The following is a 22,656-nucleotide window of genomic DNA, read 5'->3' as shown; positions in this document are numbered from 1 at the left end:
TAGGCATTCTCCTGGCCACATTCCGACTAGACTGTTTCCAGCCTTGCTCAATACACTTGGATTGAGCGAGGCCACGCCGATCTAGTAAGAATGTGGCCGGGAGTATGAATATTGCATACTTGCGGTAACATGACCATCGTTCTTAGCGCCGGCACTGGAGAATCCTTACAGTGCGCAGTGCATGCGATGTCAGGATTCACAAGTCTGCAGTCATGTACAGTGACTTCAAACTTGTAGTTTAAGATCGGACAACCCCTTTAACATAAACAATAATTTTTGCAGACTGATTACAGACCATTATTGTCTGAAAATAGGTCAGCAAAGTTTAACATTTTCATCCAACAGTTGCTTGTCTACAAATGATACTTTCATGAAAAATTATTCCTAGAATGTTCCCAGAAAACGTATTTTCCTTCTGCTTGTGTCACGTGAACACGTACGGCCAGTCTGAATGACCATAACTACCAACATTGACTAAAATGTGCATGTGTGTTCAACCATCAATCTGATTCTACTCCTTTTATCTCATGTGCATGGCCACTTTATGGGTAGAGATGCTTACTTAGAAATCACTATAAGCATTTTCCCTCAAAGTTATTCACCATACCATGGCTACAAGGACTCATTACCAGCAAAAGTGCAATATAGAATAGATCAGAAGGTTAACATATTACTAACATATACTAGAAGATGTTATCTGTAGGTTTAAAGGGAATCTGTCAGTAGGATCAACCCTCCTATGCCGTCTATATGGCCACGCAGGTCATAGAGAATAGAATAAAATTATATCTTGATATCAATGTCTTATTCCTAAGAAATCATAATTTTTCTTAATATGTAAATGAGCTGTTAAGATCTATGGGCCGGACCTAGATCCCACTGAGAATTTGCCTCCAAACCTTCTTGTAAATAAAAGGGGTGTCACCAGTCTGAGGAAGATTCTTAGGGAGATCTGTGTTCTGCCCATAGATCTTAACAGCTCATTTACATATAAGAAAAATGTGGATTACTCTGGAATAAGACATCGGATCACAGATCAACTTTCAATGAACTCCATGCTTATATAGATGGCTCAGGAGGGTTGATTCTACTGACAGATTCACTATAAGTGAGCCAAGACCCTTACAAACAGCCAAAACAAAATGGACATAGACCTCTTCTGAGCGCTGTGTCGTGCCGAGCGCTGTGCCGATTTTCACATAACTATATCTGAACTATATCAATGGGGCACATTTACTAATACTGACATACTGGCAATTGGCAGAATATTTTTGTTAATAGATACACCCAGTGCAACTTGAAAAGCAAGGCTAAATTTCCCCAACACAATGAAACTTGTAGGGAAAAGGCAGTGGGTGCTCGATAAATATGTCCTACAGGTCCCCAAATTATATGTGGCTATAGTGCACATGAAATCTTCTGTCAGTAGATGCATACAAGTGAGCCTTCATTAGTTAGGACCCTCCATTTCTCGAGATTTCACCAGAATTGTTTTGTGCGTTTTATGCATTGTGTTCATTCCAGGTAATTCTAGGTAATATAAAGTGACTATCTTTAACCAAGTTCATGTTATAATAGGAGACATCAGAGCTTCTGAATATTTTTTATTAACATTTCATTACTGTGTTTTTGACAATAAATATTAATAACTTACTTTTGTTCGATAATAAAGTCCTCGATCCACAAGATAAATTACCAAGTTCACCAAATGTCTCAACATTTGATATGTATAAATATTTCTAAGTCCCATGAGTTTAGGTAAGAAGACAGGGTCTCAGCCAGTTGAATACTGCAAGGCAGACGGATACTTTCCCTAGTGGAAATCTGCTATCGGATTAGAGACATCCTCCTCTGAGATGAGTTGTGGGTGAGACCAGTTCAAAAAAGAACCATAAATTCCTGTTTTCTTCCCAAATCCTTGTAAAAAGTTGGAAATGTGCAGGTTCCAGACTGATGCACAGCCCTGAAGATAAGGAGGAGGTTCCTGCAGTATGAGTGCTTGGGGTTTGTTCTCTGGAGTGTCAAGGGGTATCATGCAGGGTCCATGCTGCTCAGTCCCAGTGTGAAGATTTCACGTTTCCACAGGGCTGGGGACCATGCTGTTGGGGGTGTCAGGAAGCTGAGAGGACAAGGAGGTGACATCACTCCCCGAAGAGTTACCAAGAGAACCTGATTCTGAGAACGATACCTGGAATATGGTAGAACATCAACAATGAGTATGAAACCAAAACAATTCAGAAATTTATTGGGCTTTAGATCAACACTATACAAAAAGTGGTGTGGCATAGTAAGGGTATGTGCACACAACGTCTTTCAGGTGTTTATCCCGAAGCATCTTCATTGGCGTTTTTCCGACGCCAGTGTCTTTTTTTGTAATTTAAACTTTAGTTAGCGAATAGATTCCAAGCCCAAAGAAAGAAGACATTACTTCTTTTAACGATTTCTTGACTTTCGAAGCCTCAAGCGGATAAAAGAAATGCCAAAAAATGGAACATGTGCATTATGTTGATACTAAGTAGTGGTTTTTTTAGCGCTTATAAAAAAGACGTTGTGTGCACATACCCCTATATGGGTTCTGTATAGCAGATGCTGGATGGTATTAGCGATATTAAAGCTATATGAATCGTGTGGCCGCTGCCTCTTGCAAACTCTTTCACTGAACAAACATTACATAGTAACATACACTGTAACATACATTTACCATATTGCAGGACCTTTTATAAGCCAATGTAACAAATTAAAGCATAAAATAAATAAACAATAATAGTAACAACTTGCTAAAAATATTGAAAATATTGTATAAATTAACAGTAAATTGTATGAATTACTTTAAAAATAATCCCCTAATGGTCCTAAAGGGCCGATTGAAACTCAGTTTAGAAAAAAAGGCAATGCCTGAATTTTTCCTGTAGGGAACACCAATGTTTTTACCATAATTATCTGTACAGTTGTGATATAAACCAATCCACAGAGTAGCTACTTCCATACGCAGCATGAATTTTGCCTACTGTATCCTATTTATTTTCTTTTGCATATTTTACAGCACTGCACACAGCCTGCAATCACTGATCTATTCACAGACATTAATCCAGGACCTGGCAGGATTTATATTTTACTAAATCTCCTATCAGTATAACTTTGTTATGTGACTGATTAACAGGAAAGCCAACAGTAATGCAAAATGTAAAATACAGTGACACATACAATTACCATATTATATGTGTCATATATAATGGCCTTGTCATGACTGACCCATGGCCACTACTCCAAATATCAGCTAAAATGTTACATACTGAGGCAAAGGGACTGTAGCAATCATTTACTGTTACTATTATTATAAAGTGGTTCTACACTGAATTACTGACTAAAGACATTACGTGCCCTATTTATATTATGACAGACATCTACGGTATATTAAGAAGAGGTGTTATCAGGGCACATGATGCATATAAATACACGGTCCAGGTTACTGTATATGTCCTAGTTCATTTCTATAATCAAGTTTAAAGGGGATTGTCCATTTTTGGGGACAATTTTTTTTACTGAGGTGCATGTATTTTTTGCTAAAAAATCTTGTAATTGGGTTTCATTAAACTTTTTGCACCGTTTGCATCTTCTAGCCTCTGTGCTGCACAGTTTATTGCAGGCTAGAGTGTTAAATGAAACCTGTCAGGTCGGTTAATGCTATTAACCTGCAGATATGGGGTTAATCTGCAGGTTAATAGCATTATAAAGGTGTGCGGCCAGTATACTGAAAGTGCGGCACCCGGGAGAAAATTAACTTTATTCGTCCCTCTGGCTTTTAGTCATACAGGTGTGCCGGTGTGGGTACAGTCAGCGCTCAGAACACAGTGAGCAGCGGCTGTAAGCACACCCCAGCATTTGATTGACAGCTGTCTCTACACTGAAGCACTGCAAATTGTCTCCAGAGGTGAACAACCCCTTTAATATATTGTTCAAACAAATAAATTTGGAGCTCTGGCAGATCCCATGATTATACAGACTACATACTGTACCAGTGTGCATAACTCATCTGCCAGGTGCTGTATATACAATGCTGCACATATATCACATGCTAGTGAACGACAGCTAAAATGGTTATTTGTGTTACTAAGAGGCTGGTGCCTTCTAGGTATGGTGCACCTGTCAATCTGTATTATATTGTCCAATCAAGAAGAGAATAACTTCTTGTATAAATTTCCACTTTTGAATGATCTGATTTATATCCAGACATTTTGGTAGGCTCGCCAGCATCCCCAGACCAGTAATAATGTGCAGGAGTGCGCAGGGCAATGATCGGAGTCCCATTACACCCATACGTCCCTGTCTTCCTTCTATCCCGGTGTACACACTTATCTTTTCCTATACTATAAGGCTTTCCTTACCAGCTGTTGAAATGCAGGTTGGTCCAAGTCGCTCTGCAATGCAAAATCGCTGAGTGCTTTCCATGGAGGTTGATAGGTCTGTACTTCCACCGCAGTGCCCTGTACGGCACTGTCATGGCGGATGGGACTTCCTGCTACGAGTGGTGTGCCAGTTAACCCTTGAAGGCTCTGCAGAAATTACTACATCATTAACAGGGAACATTTTACAAGATTGTGGTCTAACTTTAAAAACAGAAAAAAAAACAGAAATATCATATTAAAAGCCCTTTTATGATAAATATGAAAACATATTTGAATAGTATGTAGACTACTGTTACATAACACATGTATTAAAGCTACAATATGGTGTGGCATATTCTTAAAAATTCTTGTAAATTTAGCCTCATCTTGAGTTTCCGTCCCCTGACAGTAGCTGGTGTGACAATTTTAACTTGCTGCATGGGGGCACCACATTTTTTTTACATACAAAATTGGCATTGTATGTTTGTTTTTTGTTTGTTTTTTAAGAAAAACAAAATTGTTGAAGATTCATTGAATCTCCTTAGAGGCAGCACTATCTGTTTATACACATTTGTTGGATTCATTATGTTACAACTTGTTTAAACTCCACGTCTTGAGACATGGGGCAATTTTGCTAAATTTATAATGCACTTTAAAAAATCATTCAAGACCAGAGTATGTTTTTTGGAGCACGCAGCAAATAATGTCTATGTTTTGAAGTTTCCCTCTATTTTTACTCACACATATAATACTGACAGATTTCTCCATTCAAACAGATCTTGAAATATTTCCTTTTTTCAAAGAAGACCTATCATTTTTGTCTGTTTTACTAAATATTTGTTTTCCCAAAGAAACAACAATTTCTGAGAATGTTTTCTCCGAAATCTACATTGTGCTGTTCTTCTGTTTATGTATTTGGAAATGTATGAATAAATTGACAACTGTCCTTTACCATTCTCCCTGTCAGTAGGGTGTTTCACTGCACGATTTGACAACTTTTAATTAGTGTAAGAGCTCATGCAGATTACCATAGATTCTCTCATGTGATCTGATTCTTCTGGATGAGAGAACCATAGCACACTGAGGAGAAGATGGAGAACAAAATGTCTCCATCATCTCCATTGTGTGTCTGCGGAAACTGGACTACACTCAGATGTCAGTGCAGTACATCTAATACTGGATCACACTCAAGCATGCATCAATTTTTTCCTTGGACAGACTCTGTCCGAGGAAAAAATCAGACATGTGTACTACCCGATAGACTAACATTGGCCCGGGTGGGATCCAATATTTTGTTGGATTGCACTCGGACCAATAATTCGGTCATCTGCACAAGCCCTAAGACTGTACAGACACACTTGATTGACATTGATTATGGTAATACCCAGTTTTCAATTTAATGATATATTTCCAGGAGGAGTAACAGAGGATTGCTACAATGTAGAGTTGGGCAAAAGAATTTTGCTGGACTCTGGTAAGCGCCACGTTAGTAGTCTACAGATGTCAGACCACAGCCTTGCAAACCTCCTACTATCTGCTGGTATCCTTGATTGATTAACAATGTAGTTAAGCAATGCACATATAATGTCGCCCCAGGATTACTAATCAGAAGAGGTACCAGGGATATCGACAGGTAGGAGAAGGTTAGTAGTACAATGCTCCTGCGTCCATGGACTAGGGTCCTGGGAATCTTTTTTCTCAACGTTAGTGCAATGCACAGTTCTAAAAAAGAGAGAATACAAGGATTTACTTGAACAGACAACTCAGGAGCATTGACGTGATAAGATGCAGCAATAACACAAGTATAATATTTCCTATCCCAAGGAATCCGCATCAATATCATCATTATAAACTGTGTGTAACTGGTCTAGTAATGCAGTTCACTATTTAACAGAGCAGAAGACAGTCCTTCATTTTGGACAGATGTGTGAAATAAAACTAAAATAACTTTATTTTCATTATTCAGGGACCTTATTTGGTTAAGTAGTTATCAGCATCTCAAGGAAAAGGAAATCCACTTAACAAGCTAAAATATCCCTGGCACTTCATGGATGACATGACTCCTCATTCTAGCACTATTCTTACCAATAAATTTGAGTACTTCACTTACAGTTTTGTCACTGAGTTGCTGTTGCTGTTGAATTTGTTTCATGAGAATGGATTTCTTCTTGTCTTTACAGCGCTTATTCTGAAACCAGACACGGATCACCCTAGGGCTGAGACCCGTCATCTCAACAAGCTGTTCCTTCATCAAGGCATCTGGTCTGGGGTTGGCTGCGTAGCATGTCCGGAGCGTGTGTAGCTGCTTCTCATTCAGAACTGTCCGTACTCTTGTGGTCTTTTCGGTCTGCTTGTGGATATGGGACCTAAGTGACGATCTGCCATTGTCTAGCACAAAGATAAAGAAAAACCGGGAATATAGCATACTGATATATGAACATGGTGATAAGTGTGCCCAGAGGAAAGTCTGTATATTATATTGATGGCCCTGCTTATTATCTTAATCATTTAATACCCATGTACAATACCCACACAGGATCCAACTAATTTACTAGAACATAAAATGTGAAAAAATATGCAGTTTAATATTAAAAAAGACCCTTGTGACAATGGCTATATATGTGTACTCCCATAAGATAAGGCTAGTCCAAATACGTAACTTAGGCTATGTTCACATGTTGCGTTTTTGCAGCGATTTTTGGCTGCTTTTTTTTATGCAAGTGAAATTTTGCTGTACCACCAACAACTATGAGATTTTAGAAATGTCATGCTCACGATTCATTGCTTTTTTGCTGGCTGAAATGGAAAATTGCAGCATTTTTTTTCATCATAGAAAGTGCAAAAACGCTGCAAAAAAAAGCCACCACGCATTTTTGCTGTTCTTTTTGGTGAATTAAACTTTTATTAAACATGCACTGTAGACAAATGACACATATAATCCAACTCAAAAAAGCAGCAAATCCTGCTTTTTGTAAGCAGCTTCTTTACTGCCAATGCAACGTGTGAACATAGAATTATTGTTTTAAGAAAATAATCCAGTAGGGTGCACAAATATATGCTTGACTATTATACAATTAATGCTTGGCTATTTACAATGATGGCATGAGCATCTGCTAGGTACCATGTACATGTATGTATAACCCAAAACTCATGAGCTGACCTGTCTAGGGAATGACCAAAGGAAACAAGATCATGGATAATTAGTGAATGGAGTAATCTAGGTAGGTAAACAATCTATTGTGATTCTTATCTCTCCTCTGGGCAGTGTTAGTTTATGATTTATGAATATACCAAATAGGATGGATACAGTATTTGTAATGAGAAGTCATCAGGGACGTCAGTGTCATGTAAGGTACACTTGTGGGAGAACATAATACTCCGAGTACGGACGGAGATGTGATCATTTGTCCCGATATTTCTTTCTCTGCATAGGTTAAACATACTAATCATTAGTAAAATCTGGAAGCTTACAAACTACTGGTAAGACGCCTTGTGGTCATAGGGGCATTTGTGTATATAATCAGAAATAAGGTACAGAAAAAATTGCTGGGTTGATGTTAACATGATCCAAGCTGGACTGTAACTAGTGGAACTGACGATTGGATTTTTCATGGTGTGATCCATTTCTTTGTTAAGGAATATTCTAGGCAACTCAGATACATTTTATGTGTCTAATGCCTGAAAGAGAAAATCCCTACATCATTCTTTGCCCTCTTAGGCACAGACCAGGCACCACCCTTCAGATTTGCCAACTTATTTAATCTTGCAACAACGGAGCTAAGAAATACAACAAAAGGGTCAAGGAGGAGTACCCTACCAATGGTATGAGTGTATTCCCTGTATTCTGCTGCAGTATATATATATACAAACACACGTGTTTTGGACAATCAGCTGCCTCAAAACTCTGCCAGAGACTATCTATCAGATAAGTAATACAAAAGTTTCCAAGTCACAAAATTGCCCTCTATAGATTATTCTCCAATAGAAGAATGTTTGAACTAAAGTAGTAATGTCCGTGTCTTAGACATTAATGGCACATCCAGCAGACATGCCATAAATGTTTAATAGATGTAGGTCCCACCTCTGAAATACACTCTAGAACAAAAGACCCCCAACGCCCCTCTCACCTGATGCCACAGCCACTGTAAATGAAAAGGTGGCCATACGTGGACAGCCTTCTCAAATCGCTTCAATGGGTATTATGAATGCATCAAGCAGATATCTGAAATATTTCTCTTGGATATTCACATCACACAAACTATCTGCACCCATATAGTTTTACTAAACATTGGATTGTAAAAAAAAAAAAAAAGCATAAAAAGTAGACGGGAGTGAACTGCATTTATTTATTTTTTTGAAAATGGATATTATCTTCACTAGTTTTTATAACAATTAGCCCCATTATGTAAGGATCTTGGTCAGCTGTGTATAAATATAAATAAATGCAGGCCCATAAATGGCTAAATAATGTCTAAAAACTCTCCCTTCATTTTATTTCTTGTGGGCATTAACTAAAAGTGATATACAAGAGCAAAAAAAAATAAACATTAAAAACAATGCTTTGTTTATGGGAAGAGCCTGGCTTGGCATCTTAGTACCATTCAGCATATTAGTGGAGCAATTTCTTTAAAAAAAAAAAGAAAAAAACAACTATTAACTAATTTCATAAAACCCTTTAACACGTAAAATCCGATAGACCAATTTAAGACACCAAATTATGCATAAAACAGTAATATGTTTAACTTCTCCATACAATTTACATGTATGTCACATATCTGGTGAGGGTTTATATTGCGGTCTCAGGAGCAGATGCTGGTTCTATTATACAGCTGACACTCGCCTGTATTTGTAACCATCACACTTATCTCAGATAGTGGCAATTTAACTCCATTTTGTCATGGAATAATTGAATGTAGGTTTAAATCCCCCCAAAGGTACTTAAAAAAATAAATAATCTAGATTGTGAGCCCCATTGGGGACAGTGCCAATAAAGTCTGTAAAGCGCCGTTGAATTAGTGGCGTTTTAAAATTGAGTAAAATAAATAAAGAACCTAAAAAAATAGAATTAAAATCTTCCTTTTTCTCATTTGTTAAATAAAAAAAAATCTAAATAGGGAGAAAAAAAAGTCATAGGTATTGCTATTTCTGTAAAAGTCTAAACTATAAAATTATTATGTTAATTACCCCACACTGTAAACGCCATAATAATGAATGCCAGAAATGCAATTATACGGTTAACCAGCCTTATGCCCCCCCAAAAAAACAAACAAAAAATGTTTATAAAGTTCTACATACCACTAAATTGTACTAATTGAAACAAAAACTCACTCATCGAAAAAATAATAAAAGTAATCGCAAAGCTCTGTCAAAAGAAAAAATATATATTTTAATCTTTTAAGGCAATAAAAACAAGATAATAATAATGATAATAATAATATATAAACTTTCTATCAATGTAATTGCAAAATCCACAAACTATATTTTTACCAAATAGTGAAGACCATAAAGCAATTTTTTTGCGGTTTTTATGTACACTATGTCATTATATGGTAAATTAAAAGGTGGAATTTCAAAATACAACTAATCCTTAAAAAAAATGGCTATAAAAATGGTAAATTAAAAAAAAAGTTATGGCTCTTGTTGATGAAAGTAAGTTAAACAAGCGGTGATAGGATTTAGGTATTCTTGCTTCCATCAGAATGAAATGATGTGCTGGGCATCTGCCTCGAGCCACACTGGCTCATTATTATTATTATTATTATTATTATGGGGCAGGAGATGAGGGACATCTGGGCTGTACAGTCCTGATTATTGAGTCATGGAGGAAATGGGCAACTTATTAAATGCATCTTAAAACATCAACCAAAGTTTAGTTGTTAAATAGCAGCTTACATGTGGCCAAGGTAACATGAATGCCAGGCCTGTTTTATTCTTCCCATCTATCACTGGTGTAAAGTCTTGCACACATACAAATATATATAAAAAAAATCTGCACAATGAAACACTAGATCCTTTACTACATTTTCGTTTGTGCAAAATACAAAACTATTGAGAAACCAACTATGGGGTAAGAGGTTAAGAGACAAACACTGAAAATCCAGTGATCGCCCGGTTCCTGATCCTTGTATCCCTGCAAGAAGCTGTCTGCCGTGCAGGCTTCCCTACAGCGGCCGCTGCTGGAGAGAGGTGGTATTACACGGCGACCATTCACATGGATGTCCGGCCATGCAGTACAAAGACAGTTCCAGTCCTCCAGCAGGAGAGTGGCTCTTGCAGAGCGGTCAGATTTGTGTTCTGTCTCATACTGCCCCCCCCCCCCCCCCCCCCATGTAATGTCTGCCATATATAATACTCTCTAATCAGTTCATAAATAGTTGTCCCATCAACCTATGTAGATCCAGCATTCTATAATGGAATTCACATGACAAATGATATAACTGACAATGAATCGATGATGGGAGAATGCTCCATGTTTTCAAAGATTTAAAGGGTGATGACAAAAAATACAAATAAAAGGGGCAATACCGATGTCACATGTGACCCCCGTCTCCATAAGGTATAAATAGTGTCCTGGGTATCCAGCCATTCATACCTGCAATGTTATGGTCTGCCCCACACAATAGCTCCTGGTCTCTAAGGCTGATTTCTTCTCCTGGAAGGAGTCGTCGACTACAGATCGAACATCGGAAGCAATCGGTGTGATAGACTCGCTCTCCAACCCTCATTACCAGCTCAGAACGAGGCAGAGTTCCCTGGCATCTGGGGCACCGGGTGCTAAACAACCTGGACAAGAATAACAAACCACCTGTGATGATGTGTCTGTATATAGGTCAGAATGCAAGCAGAGGTCTGCAGGTTGTTGTAGAATATGGTGGCTCATATGTGTAAGCATTATTCCCCATGATCAGCACAATTCTCCACATTTGGGGAATTAAATATATACAAAATTATATGTATATTTATACATATATTCCAAAATGTTACATATATATATATATATATATATATATATATATATATATATATATATAATCTTGATAAATTATTTTGGAGCAATTGTAACCCAGAAGATCTCAGAATTTTTTTAGACATCTGATAAATTGTAAAAACTTCTGGCATATATTTCTATTAGTTAGAATATATATTGGTAAGAACATATATTTACCAGTTATATGAATTTTATTGCAGGAACTCTTAATTCATGGTTTAATTGGCAGAATTATCTTCTTGTCTATGACCACCTTTCACCTTTATGTAATCTGCTTCTGACGACTAAAAAAAAGGATCATCACATGTCTGTGCTAATTCTATAGATACACACAGCTCTCAGATTGGTAACATAATGCGTGTTTCAGGTTATCACTAGGAAAATTTATTATATGATTAATGTATATATTATAATTGTAGACGTGTGTTCTGCCTTTTAGCATAGCTGCACAGTGATGGCCCCTGGAGCACTGCTGTATGGGCGGATTTATGCTATATATTTATAGACAGATGCAATAAAAGTATATTCTGCATCAGCGGACATGTAATACTTATATATATATATATATATATATATATATATATATATATATATATATATATATTGCATTGGCTGTGATTTGTTTATTATTTTTCTATGTTTTAGCTTGATCACTTTTCTGTGCTTATGTCACATTCATTAAAAAATTATGTCAATGGTATGCAACTGATGACATAAATTGTCATCCAATTTAATAATAATAATAATAATAATAATAATAATAAATAAAATCCTATTTGCCCTTCTACAAAAAAAAAAATAATGAAGGAAAAATAACTAAGCAAAAATAGCAAATAGCGCAGCATTGTTCAGCACATATAAAAGAAAGGAATGCTGGCTCATAAAAACATTGCATTCTGTCATCAGTTACATATCTACTAAAAATCAATGTGATCGATCTGCAGATCAGTTCCTATACAGTTAAATGAAAAACATGTAGTATAAATAAAGCCTTACCTATAGGATAATGCATTACATCACTATCTTTTATTAAAATAAAAATATATAGAAAAATATATCCAATTGAGATCAATCAGTAATAGAGAGAAGCTTAGAGGCATTAGAATAAAATGTGAAGGGAAAGAACATGCACAGGTTTTGGTGTGCGGTTTCTATTGCAGTGCATGACTACCTATGACGGTAACGCAAAGTACTTGCAATGTGAGCTGTGACTGCAGATTTATCTGATCCTATGTCCATCAGGAGCCAACATGAAAAGGATCGCACGAAGAATATCCTGCAAAACTTCTTATCTAAAGAAGATATTCTTACAGGCTCTATTCCTTGCGGCTCACATTACTCCCAACATTTATTTTGCAGGGGATTTTATATGTTCTCACCATGACTTCTATCGTCAGATAAATCGAATATTTAGTAAACGTTAAAAATGCCAAAATGATAACTTCTATTAATGTGCCAGACTCAGATCTCCTCACCTAAGCTTCTCTCTAATCTTCCTGTTACAAATATTACAGATTCTCAGAAGAGACAAACCACTGACACAGCAAGTTGTGGGATCTTTGCCATAACATTCATTTTATGTTACCCAGGGCATGTGAGCGATTGTACGTGAAATAAAATAAAAATTAAATACATACGAAATATATTCCAATAATGATAATAGTATGTATATTCTGCTTCTCTGTTATTTCTGAGAAACATGAACCCTCCAACAGAATATACTTGAATATATATATAGTAAACGTGTGGACTTTACCCCTTTTCTCATAAACAGACAGGATATAAGTTTGTGTGTGTGTATGTATATATATATATATATATATATATATATATATATATATACATACATACATACATATATATGTATATATGAGTGTATATATATGTATGTATGCATATTTATATATATATATATATATATATATATGTGTGTATGTATATGTGTAAGTGTATATATATGTGTATATATATATAAAGTATATATAAGTATATATTTGTGTGTATATATATATATGTGTGTGTATTTATAGCATGTAAAGCATATATATATGTATGTGTGTGTTAGTGTATATGCATATATTATATATATGAAGCTGTGTACATAGTGGGCGTGGGTATGATGGTTCTAACTTTTGCCCCAAAGAGTATGCACACAGGTGATGGAGTTCAGAGGTTATAATAATAATTATTATCCTACATGTTGGGTTCAGTTAACTGTTAAGTGCAAATAAGTTGTCAAAATCAACGATTTTATTAATAATCCTGCTCTTCTATTTCTGTGATTTCACCATACATAGAATGCTAAATGCCATACAAGAGAGCACACTAACTGCCATGCAGGATTTTTTTTTTTCAACATATTTAATATCTTTTAAGTTTGTTGTATTTTGTGTTTCGATGACAGTAAACTGTTTCAAACAGAATCGTTTATTTTCACTTCGAATTTCATTTTTTTTTCTTCCCTCACATTCCTAATTATTATCTTATTATTATGCTGGGCAAATGACATCCATTTCTTAAAGGAATCGAGGATAAATATTACACTAGCTTCTAGACCTATGCTTTTTGCTTTTGCTTTTGATAAGCAGCAGAAAATGATCAAACTATCGAGACACTAAAAACTCGAACATGTATCCAATGCAAAAAGAATTATTATGTACGAATAACAACTAAAATGCTACAGACAAATTTAAAGAAGTGTACGGTATAATGTGCAAAAACAGCTAAAACATGTGCTTAGTGATTTAAATATATATATGTATATATATATAGCTATAAATACATATAGACACATACATGTATATGTGCGGGTATATATATATATATATATATATATATATATATATATAAAATTTAAATTGACAAAAGTACATTTTGCATGTATGTTCATTTTGAAATTTACTCAGAAATTCAGATAATTTCAAGTGAGTTCTACATGAGAGTGAAACGTTGGTAATACAATACAATGATAATATTTTTGTTTTACCATTATTTTCAGAATTTCCAGGTTATTTTTCCTAATTGTTTCTACATTTAACATACGTTATTTAAGATAAAATAAAACATAATATACCGGCCAAAGGAATAGTAAAAAATACATTAATTAGAGAAGAGAGCAACATAAAGAACAAGACTGGAGAATTTGGATGTACTGCTTTCTTTTCCCACATTGCCAGCCTGATGTTAGTGCCTGCAGTGCAGGGAGCATCGGCGGCTGATATATTACAGTTATCTTCAGTGTATATAGTGTTACAGGCACCGTGTGGAGTTACAAGAGATCCTGCCTCCACGGTCACTAGTGGAGAATAACAAGCCTTGTCAGTCTACCATAAATTATTCCAATCACTGGTTTTACGCCGGGATAGAATTTTCTGCACAGTTAATATATAGGAAAATATGATTGATCCATACAGTGCAAGCCAACTGGAACAGACAACAGCTAAATCACAGTGATATTACAGCCTGCAGCGTATATAGCAGTAATCACACACTAATATAGAGAATCTGTCTCTTGTAATATGTAACATGTAATATCTTATATTTAATGCCTATTGAAACATGTAATATTTAATATCTACATAACTAAAGATTGTATATTTAATATCTATGTATCCATCCATTCAAATATCTGCTATCTATCTCATATCTAGATATCTAACTACCTATCTAGCATCTATCGATCTATCTATCTGACCTGTCACACAAAAACACGCATATAATGTTGATATGAAGAGTACATATATTACATATACTAGACATATATTCTCAGCTACCACTGATCTGATAGTCAGGCATTTTGTGTTACTGAGTCCTGTCCCTCCCTGAAGCCATTCTTTATGATGACCCTTTCTGGTATTAAGTAGCCCATAATCACCCATGCACAATCATTCGAATACATGGCTACCAGCCCCCATAGGTAGAAAGCTCCCAGGACCCGACAAGGGGTCTTATCATTGCAAAACATCACTAATAATATACCTGTAGACCACCATGAGGAACTGTAACAACATAACCATAGAATGGGATGATAACCCCCATCATAGAATAAGGATGACAGTGAGATCATGTTTACAGCAGGGTGCTCAGGCCAGTGGGTGCTGTAGGGTCACTCACCTGATGTAGTCCCGCTTGCAGTAAGTCTTGCCATCCCTCACAAAGCAGGTGCAGTTCTCATCCAGGTACTGGCTGCACTCAGCGCACTTCAGGCAGGCGGCATGCCACTCCAGGTCTGGGGACACCCGCAGGATGTACTGGTCCAGGATGTGACTCCCACAGCCCACACACACCGCCAGGCCTGGCTTCGCTGCCGGGGACATCACAGAGGACAGGACAGCTATCAGTTATCTGCCGGCTGTAACTGGAGAGCAGCAGGACTGTCACCATATAATGTACAGGGCTCATGTATCTGGCCACACTGTGCACAGCACTCCATGCACCTCATATATCACACACTGTATGCACTGTCATACATGTGTCACCCCAACAGTGAGAACTAATGTGCCTCCACTACTACACACAGTATATACAGCCATACACAAGTGTCACCCCACACATCACCCATCATAATGTGCCTCCACTCATCACTACTACACACAGTATGTACAGCCATACACAAGTGTCACCCCACACATCACCCATCATAATGTACCTCCATTCATCACTATTACACACAGTATATACAGCCATACACAAGTGTCACCCCACACATCACCCATCATAATGTGCCTCCACTCATCACTACTACACACAGTATATACAGCCATACACAAGTGTCACCCCACACATCACCCATCATAATGTGCCTCCACTCATCACTACTACACACAGTATATACAGCCATACACAAGTGTCACCCCACACATCACCCATCATAATGTGCCTCCATTCATCACTATTACACACAGTATGTACAGTCATACACAAGTGTCACCCCACACATCACCCATCATAATGTGCCTCCACTCATCACTACTACACACAGTATATACAGCCATACACAAGTGTCACCCCACACATCACCCATCATAATGTGCCTCCACTCATCACTACTACACACAGTATGTACAGTCATACACAAGTGTCACCCCACCCATCATAATGTGCCTCCACTCATCACTACTACACACAGTATGTACAGCCATACACAAGTGTCACCCCACACATCACCCATCATAATGTGCCTCCACTCATCACTACTACACACAGTATATACAGCCATACACAAGTGTCACCCCACACATCACCCATCTTAATGTGCCTCCACTCATCACTACTACACACAGTATATGCAGTCATACACAAGTGTCACCCCACACATCACCCATCATAATGTGCCTCCATTCATCACTATTACACACTGTATATACAGTCATATACAAGTGTCACCTCACACATCACCCATCATAATGTGCCTCCACTTATCACTACTACACACAGTATATACAGCCATACACAAGTGTCACCCCACACATCACCCATCATAATGTGCCTCCATTCATCACTATTACACACAGTATATACAGTCATACACAAGTGTCACCCCACACATCACCCATCATAATGTGCCTCCATTCATCACTATTACACACAGTATATACAGCCATACACAAGTGTCACCCCACACATCACCCATCATAATGTGCCTCCACTCATCACTACTACACACAGTATATACAGCCATACACAAGTGTCACCCCACACATCACCCATCATAATGTGCCTCCATTCATCACAACTACACACAGTATGTACAGCCATACACAAGTGTCACCCCACACATCACCCATCATAATGTGCCTCCATTCATCACTATTACACACAGTATATACAGTCATACACAAGTGTCACCCCACACATCACCCATCATAATGTGCCTCCATTCATCACTATTACACACAGTATATACAGCCATACACAAGTGTCACCCCACACATCACCCATCATAATGTGCCTCCACTCATCACTACTACACACAGTATATACAGCCATACACAAGTGTCACCCCACACATCACCCATCATAATGTGCCTCCATTCATCACAACTACACAATGCGGGAAGAACTTTCTGGCCTAACACTACCACAGTACCACTCTACCAGCTATCATTGTACACACATCTATTCTGTAGGGAATGTGGTATCATATTAATATATGTCAAATCATCCCTTAATTACCTGTTATCCATTAACAAATATATCTAGCTATCTACCTAATAGATAGATATATCGGTTAAGGAATACCTGATAACCTGATAATAAAGAGATTAGTAAACATATATAATTGATAACACATTACATAATAGATGGATTAATAGAGGGGATGGATGATGGATCAGTAGTGTGTTTGATAGATGTTACATACATAGATAGAATCTGTTCATTGTAATAATGTCTGATCTAATCTATTTATTCATCTATTATCTATCTTCTCTATGTATACAAAGACAATATGGGTAAATTACATACATTTCTCTTTATAGAAAAGCGATATGGCTCAGAGGCCGCATGCATGTGTATCTGTGTATGTATCCATCTATCTATATGATGACAGAGATAAGAGTGATAGCAGAAAGTGACAGACCTGCTGCTGATGCTGGTGACATGACTGTGGACCACTCTCTCACCCACTCTGAATTCCTAAAGTAAAGTTTGTGCTGGGCAGAAGCACTTACTCTTGGGCTGATCCCCCATGGCAGCCAGGAGCGGGTAGGGCAGGATGAGATCCACCATACAGCTGCAGGGTGATGATGAGGAGGAGGATGCTGGAGGCAGCAGCAGCAGCAGGACAGGGAGCCAGAGCTGCAGGATCCTGCTCCCAGCTGCCAGCACTGGAGACTGGAGTGTCCCACGCACGCTGCATGACGTCACGGAGCACTGCCCCGGGCTCGGGATGACTCTGGCAGAGGCGGGCACTGGAGGGAGAGGCTGGGAGGGCAGTGGGCGGGAGCCTGGCTGGCAGCATGGGTCATTTGTGTGGATAAAATGAGTTTTAATGAACATTCCTCATTATAATGACTGTCTATCTCTTCTCTGTCCATCAGTTGTTCAGTATAGGACGGGCCTTACACGTAATAATGAGCTGCAGCCCTGAGCACACGCTATAGACATTACCGGCTCCGGATATACCAGGAGAGGCAGATCAGGAGAAGTACTGCACTGGGTATAGGGGGCTGAGCTAATGTATATACTATATACTGTGTGCTTGTTTATATATTGTAGATGTGTACACAGGTCAGTATATAGACATGTATAGGAGAATGTACCTTTAGGGACATCTCTTCTAGAGACATATATAGGAAAATGTGTCTATGTAGTCATTTAATATATAGACATTTATAGAATGTGCATATATATATATATGTATACACACACACATATATATACAGTACAGACCAAAAGTTTGGACACACCTTCTCATTTAAAGATTTTTCTGTATTTTCATGACTATGAAAATTGTACAGTTATATGAAAAAGTTTGGGCACCCCTATTAATCTTAAGCTTAATGTTTTTTAAAAATTGGTGTTTTTGCAACAGCTATTTCAGTTTGATATATGTAATAACTGTTGGACACAGTAATGTTTCTGCCTTGAAATGAGGTTTATTGTACTAACAGAAAATGTGCAATCTGCATTCAAACAAAATTTGACAGGTGCATAAGTATGGGCACCTCACCAGAAAAGTGACATTAATATTTAGTAGATCCTCCTTTTGCAAAAATAACAGCCTCTAGTCGCTTCCTGTAGCTTTTAATGAGTTCCTGGATCCTGGATGAAGGTATTTTTGACCATTCCTCTTTACAAAACAATTCCAGTTCAGTTAAGTTTGATGGTCGCCGAGCATGAACAGCCCTCTTCAAATGATCCCACAGATGTTCAATGATATTCAGGTCTGGGGACTGGGATGGCCATTCCAGAACATTGTAATTGTTCCTCTGCATGAATGCCTGAGTAGATTTGGAGCGGTGTTTTGGATCATTGTCTTGCTGAAAGATCCATCCCCTGCGTAACTTCAACTTTGTCACTGATTCTTGAACATTATTGTCAAGAATCTGCTGATACTGAGTGGAATCCATGCGTCCCTCAACTTTAACAAGATACCCGGTGCCGGCATTGGCCACACAGCCCCAAAGCATGATGGAACCTCCACCAAATTTTACTGTGGGTAGCAAGTGTTTTTCTTGGAATGCTGTGTTTTTTTGCCGCCATGCATGATGCCTTTTTGTATGACCAAACAACTCAATCTTGGTTTCATCAGTCCACAGGACCTTCTTCCAAAAAGAAATTGGCTTCTCCAAATGTGCTTTTGCATACCTCAGCCGACTCTGTTTGTGGCGTGCTTGCAGAAACGGCTTCTTTCGCATCACTCTCCCATACAGCTTCTCCTTGTGCAAAGTGCGTTGTATAGTTGACCGATGCACAGTGACACCATCTGCAGCAAGTTGATGCTGCAGCTCTCTGGTGGTGGTCTGAGGATTGTCCTTGACTGATCTCACCATTCTTCTTCTCTGCCTTTCTGATGTTTTTCTTGGCCTGCCACTTCTGGCCTTAACAAGAACTGTCCCTGTGTTCTTCCATTTCCTTACTATGTTCCTCACAGTGGAAACTGACAGGTTAAATCTCTGAGACAGCTTTTTGTATCCTTCCCCTGAACAACTATGTCGAATAATCTTTGTTTTCAGATCATTTGACAGTTGTTTTGAGGAGCCCATGATGCCACTCTTCAGAGGAGATTCAAACAGGAGAACAACTTGCAAGTGGCCACTTTAAGTAGCTTTTCTCATGATTGCATACACCTGGCTATGAAGTTCAAAGCTCAATGAGGTTACAAAACCAAAAAAAGTGCTTTAGTAAGTCAGTAAAGAGAAGGTAGGAGTATTTAAAACAAGAAAATGTTAAGGGTGCCCATACTTATGTGACGCGCCCCCTGGGCCAGTGCTGTTTGGGGATTACCCGGAGCCGGATCAGATGGGGGTTGTAGTCTCCGAGTGGCGGCGACCCGGTCCGTGCCCAGGGTGTCAAACTCAGTGTGTGGCAGTCTTTACAGATGTTGTTAAATGTTCTTTAGTGTCGACTACGCCACCCGTTGATTTGCGGTCAAAAGGCCGCCGCTGCAGAAGGGTCCGCTGAGGCTGGTGGTGTGTGTGCAGCTGTGATAGTATAACCCCCAACGGGAGGGGTATAGCCTCAGGGGGTCAGATGTAGAGGATGGTGGTTGTGAAGGTGCAGGATGATCCAGCAAGAAGACTCAGAGTCGGGCTGTGCAGTTCAGGGGTTTTTTTACTTACGGGTGTTCTTATGGTCACTCTGGCCTGAAGCGACCACCCGAGCCGTGCTGCGTCCACCAGGTCCTGGACTCGGCCAACCCCCAAGCAATTCTGGAGCGTGGTCCTGAGCTCCTGTCTGACTTTCCCTCTCTTCTGGCCGTTCTCACTAGGGATCCACTTATGTCCGGCTCCCTCGGGTCTCTTGGTGGGTACACCTCCTCTGGGTTCCCTGACCATATACTTGGTATGCCTTCCTAGTGGATTTAGTGAGGGTCGTGGCAGATCCTGCCCACGACCTCCGGTCTCTGGCTAAGGTGTGCTTTTCTCTCTGCCAGCTTGGGATCCGGTACCCTGGGTGCCAACCCTTCACCCTGCCGTTTGTATTCTGGGGTCTTGGGATTCCTTCTTCTTCTCTCTGGGTCCTTCTGACTCCTCTCTCTCTCTCAGACTTGGCCTTGGAGCTGGGCCCAGCCGGAACCACAACTCCCTGTCAGCCCTTCTGGCTGAGCTTCTCTGCTCTGCTCCTCTTGCCTGACTGAACTCTCTCTACAAAAGACCCTGTCCTAAGATGGTGCCCACCTTATATACTCCCTCTATGTGTGAGCTCAGGTGACCAGCACCCAATGAGCTTCTAGCATTACCCAGACTGCTCCCCCTATCTGCCCCTACACTACTGGGATGTTCCACCCCCCTCCCACTCCAGCCAGGGACAGACACTATCGTACCTGCACATATATTGGTGGGAGTACCGTCGATCTGTCCCCCGGAAATGGGATGTATGTAGTGTATGCAGCTATCTGAGCTCAGTTCCACACTCCATCCTTACCCGGGAGTGGAATACCACACCTCTGGCTTGAGGTGTAATACCCCTGTAGCAGCCGAGTCCTCAGGGTGCTACATTCCCCCCTGGTAAATCACAGCACGTCCTCGGGCTGTAAGAGAATAAACATCCATAAACATACATTTTTTTTTTTTTTCATAAAAGATAAACATATAAAACATCATATATTATCAGCATAAAACTTTTTCATATAACATTTTTGTTCCTCCGGCCACGGTGCAACTTGTGACCGGGTAAAGTGCGACAGTCTCTTGTAGTAAAAACAACAGTTTCCTATAAAACCGGTAGGGGGCGCCTTAAGAAGCGCAACTATGTACAAAGGGGAATATGGCCGCTCTCAGTCCTCGACCAGTGGGGAAAAGGGATGGCTGCTCACAGTCCTCAGCCTGTGGGGAGATGGGACACACTGGAACAGTTCAATTTGCTGGTCCCAACGGGGACTATATTTTAAGTTAGCAGCATGGCATATACCCTGACGGGTAACTATGTACAGTCTCTTTACCGTACTTTAATGACGGCGTACTCCTGCTCCTCCTTCAGACCCGTCCGGGTCCTCTTGCTCCTCTTCACACCGTAGCTCCTCCTCCGTCAGCCGGTGTACATGGAGAGCGTAGGGTCTTTTGGCACACTTGTGCCGGGTGAACGTGACCTCGTCCCCTACATATAGGTCACGACCTCTGTGTCCCTCCGGCAGATGGGACTCCACGTCTCTTCTGGTGACAAAGACGTCGCCGGGGGTGTGATGATCCCTGATGAAACCCCAACCGTGCTGCAGTTGGAATTTAATTACAGTCCCGGTGGCACGGGGACCGTGGGCTGCACGAGGGTTCCTCCTGGTCCGGCTCTTCTGCTCTGCACTCTGTTCCTGCAGCCGCTGCTCTCGGACCCGCCTCTCTCTTCGCTCCCGGTCAAAGACCTCTAACTGCTGCCGGCAGCACTCCGCACGCTCAGCTGCGGCTGCCCGAGTCTCTTGGGTGAATCCCATGAGGTCTCCTCCGGTGGGGTCCCACGCAAACTGCGCTTCCTCCAACGAGAGTGGGGTGATCTTAACGGGCTTCGGAACCGGAATCAGGGGCTCATCTAGGGGTCTTTCTTTCCGGAGTCGGGGATGGTGGAACTCCGGTGGCCACACAAAGGGCTGCCCATCCGGGCACGTGTGCTGGGCAAACAAGTCTTCAC

General features: G+C 39.6%; 1 protein-coding gene across 4 annotated transcripts; it reads right to left on the bottom strand.

Moving 5' to 3' along the window:
- Positions 1 to 1,587: 1,587 nt before the first annotated feature.
- Positions 1,588 to 18,245, bottom strand: ISL2 (ISL LIM homeobox 2). Of its 4 annotated transcripts, none has more exons than XM_073652660.1 (6): positions 17,954 to 18,022; positions 15,487 to 15,676; positions 10,978 to 11,168; positions 6,496 to 6,773; positions 4,386 to 4,553; positions 1,588 to 2,188 (listed from the first exon to the last, which is right to left on the bottom strand). In XM_073652660.1, exons 1-6 carry the CDS (start codon positions 17,973 to 17,975, stop codon positions 2,072 to 2,074), a joined length of 966 nt encoding a protein of 321 aa, XP_073508761.1. In that variant the 5' UTR covers positions 17,976 to 18,022; the 3' UTR covers positions 1,588 to 2,071. The 4 variants fall into 4 exon arrangements, with proteins under 4 accessions (XP_073508761.1, XP_073508762.1, XP_073508760.1 ...); XM_073652661.1 differs by lacking the exon at positions 17,954 to 18,022 and adding an exon at positions 18,045 to 18,245 and having other exon boundaries at positions 1,589 to 2,188; positions 15,487 to 15,730; XM_073652659.1 differs by lacking the exon at positions 17,954 to 18,022 and adding an exon at positions 18,045 to 18,245 and having other exon boundaries at positions 1,589 to 2,188.
- Between the last annotated feature and the right edge of the window lie 4,411 nt (positions 18,246 to 22,656).

The sequence above is a fragment of the Phyllobates terribilis genome, unplaced genomic scaffold, assembly GCF_046119375.1.
Source record: "Phyllobates terribilis strain yellow unplaced genomic scaffold, ASM4611937v1 Scaffold_11__3_contigs__length_659146591, whole genome shotgun sequence".
Taxonomy (NCBI): Eukaryota; Metazoa; Chordata; class Amphibia; order Anura; family Dendrobatidae; genus Phyllobates; species Phyllobates terribilis.
Note: the sequence above shows the minus strand (reverse complement) of the source record. Positions and strands in the feature narration are given on the sequence as shown.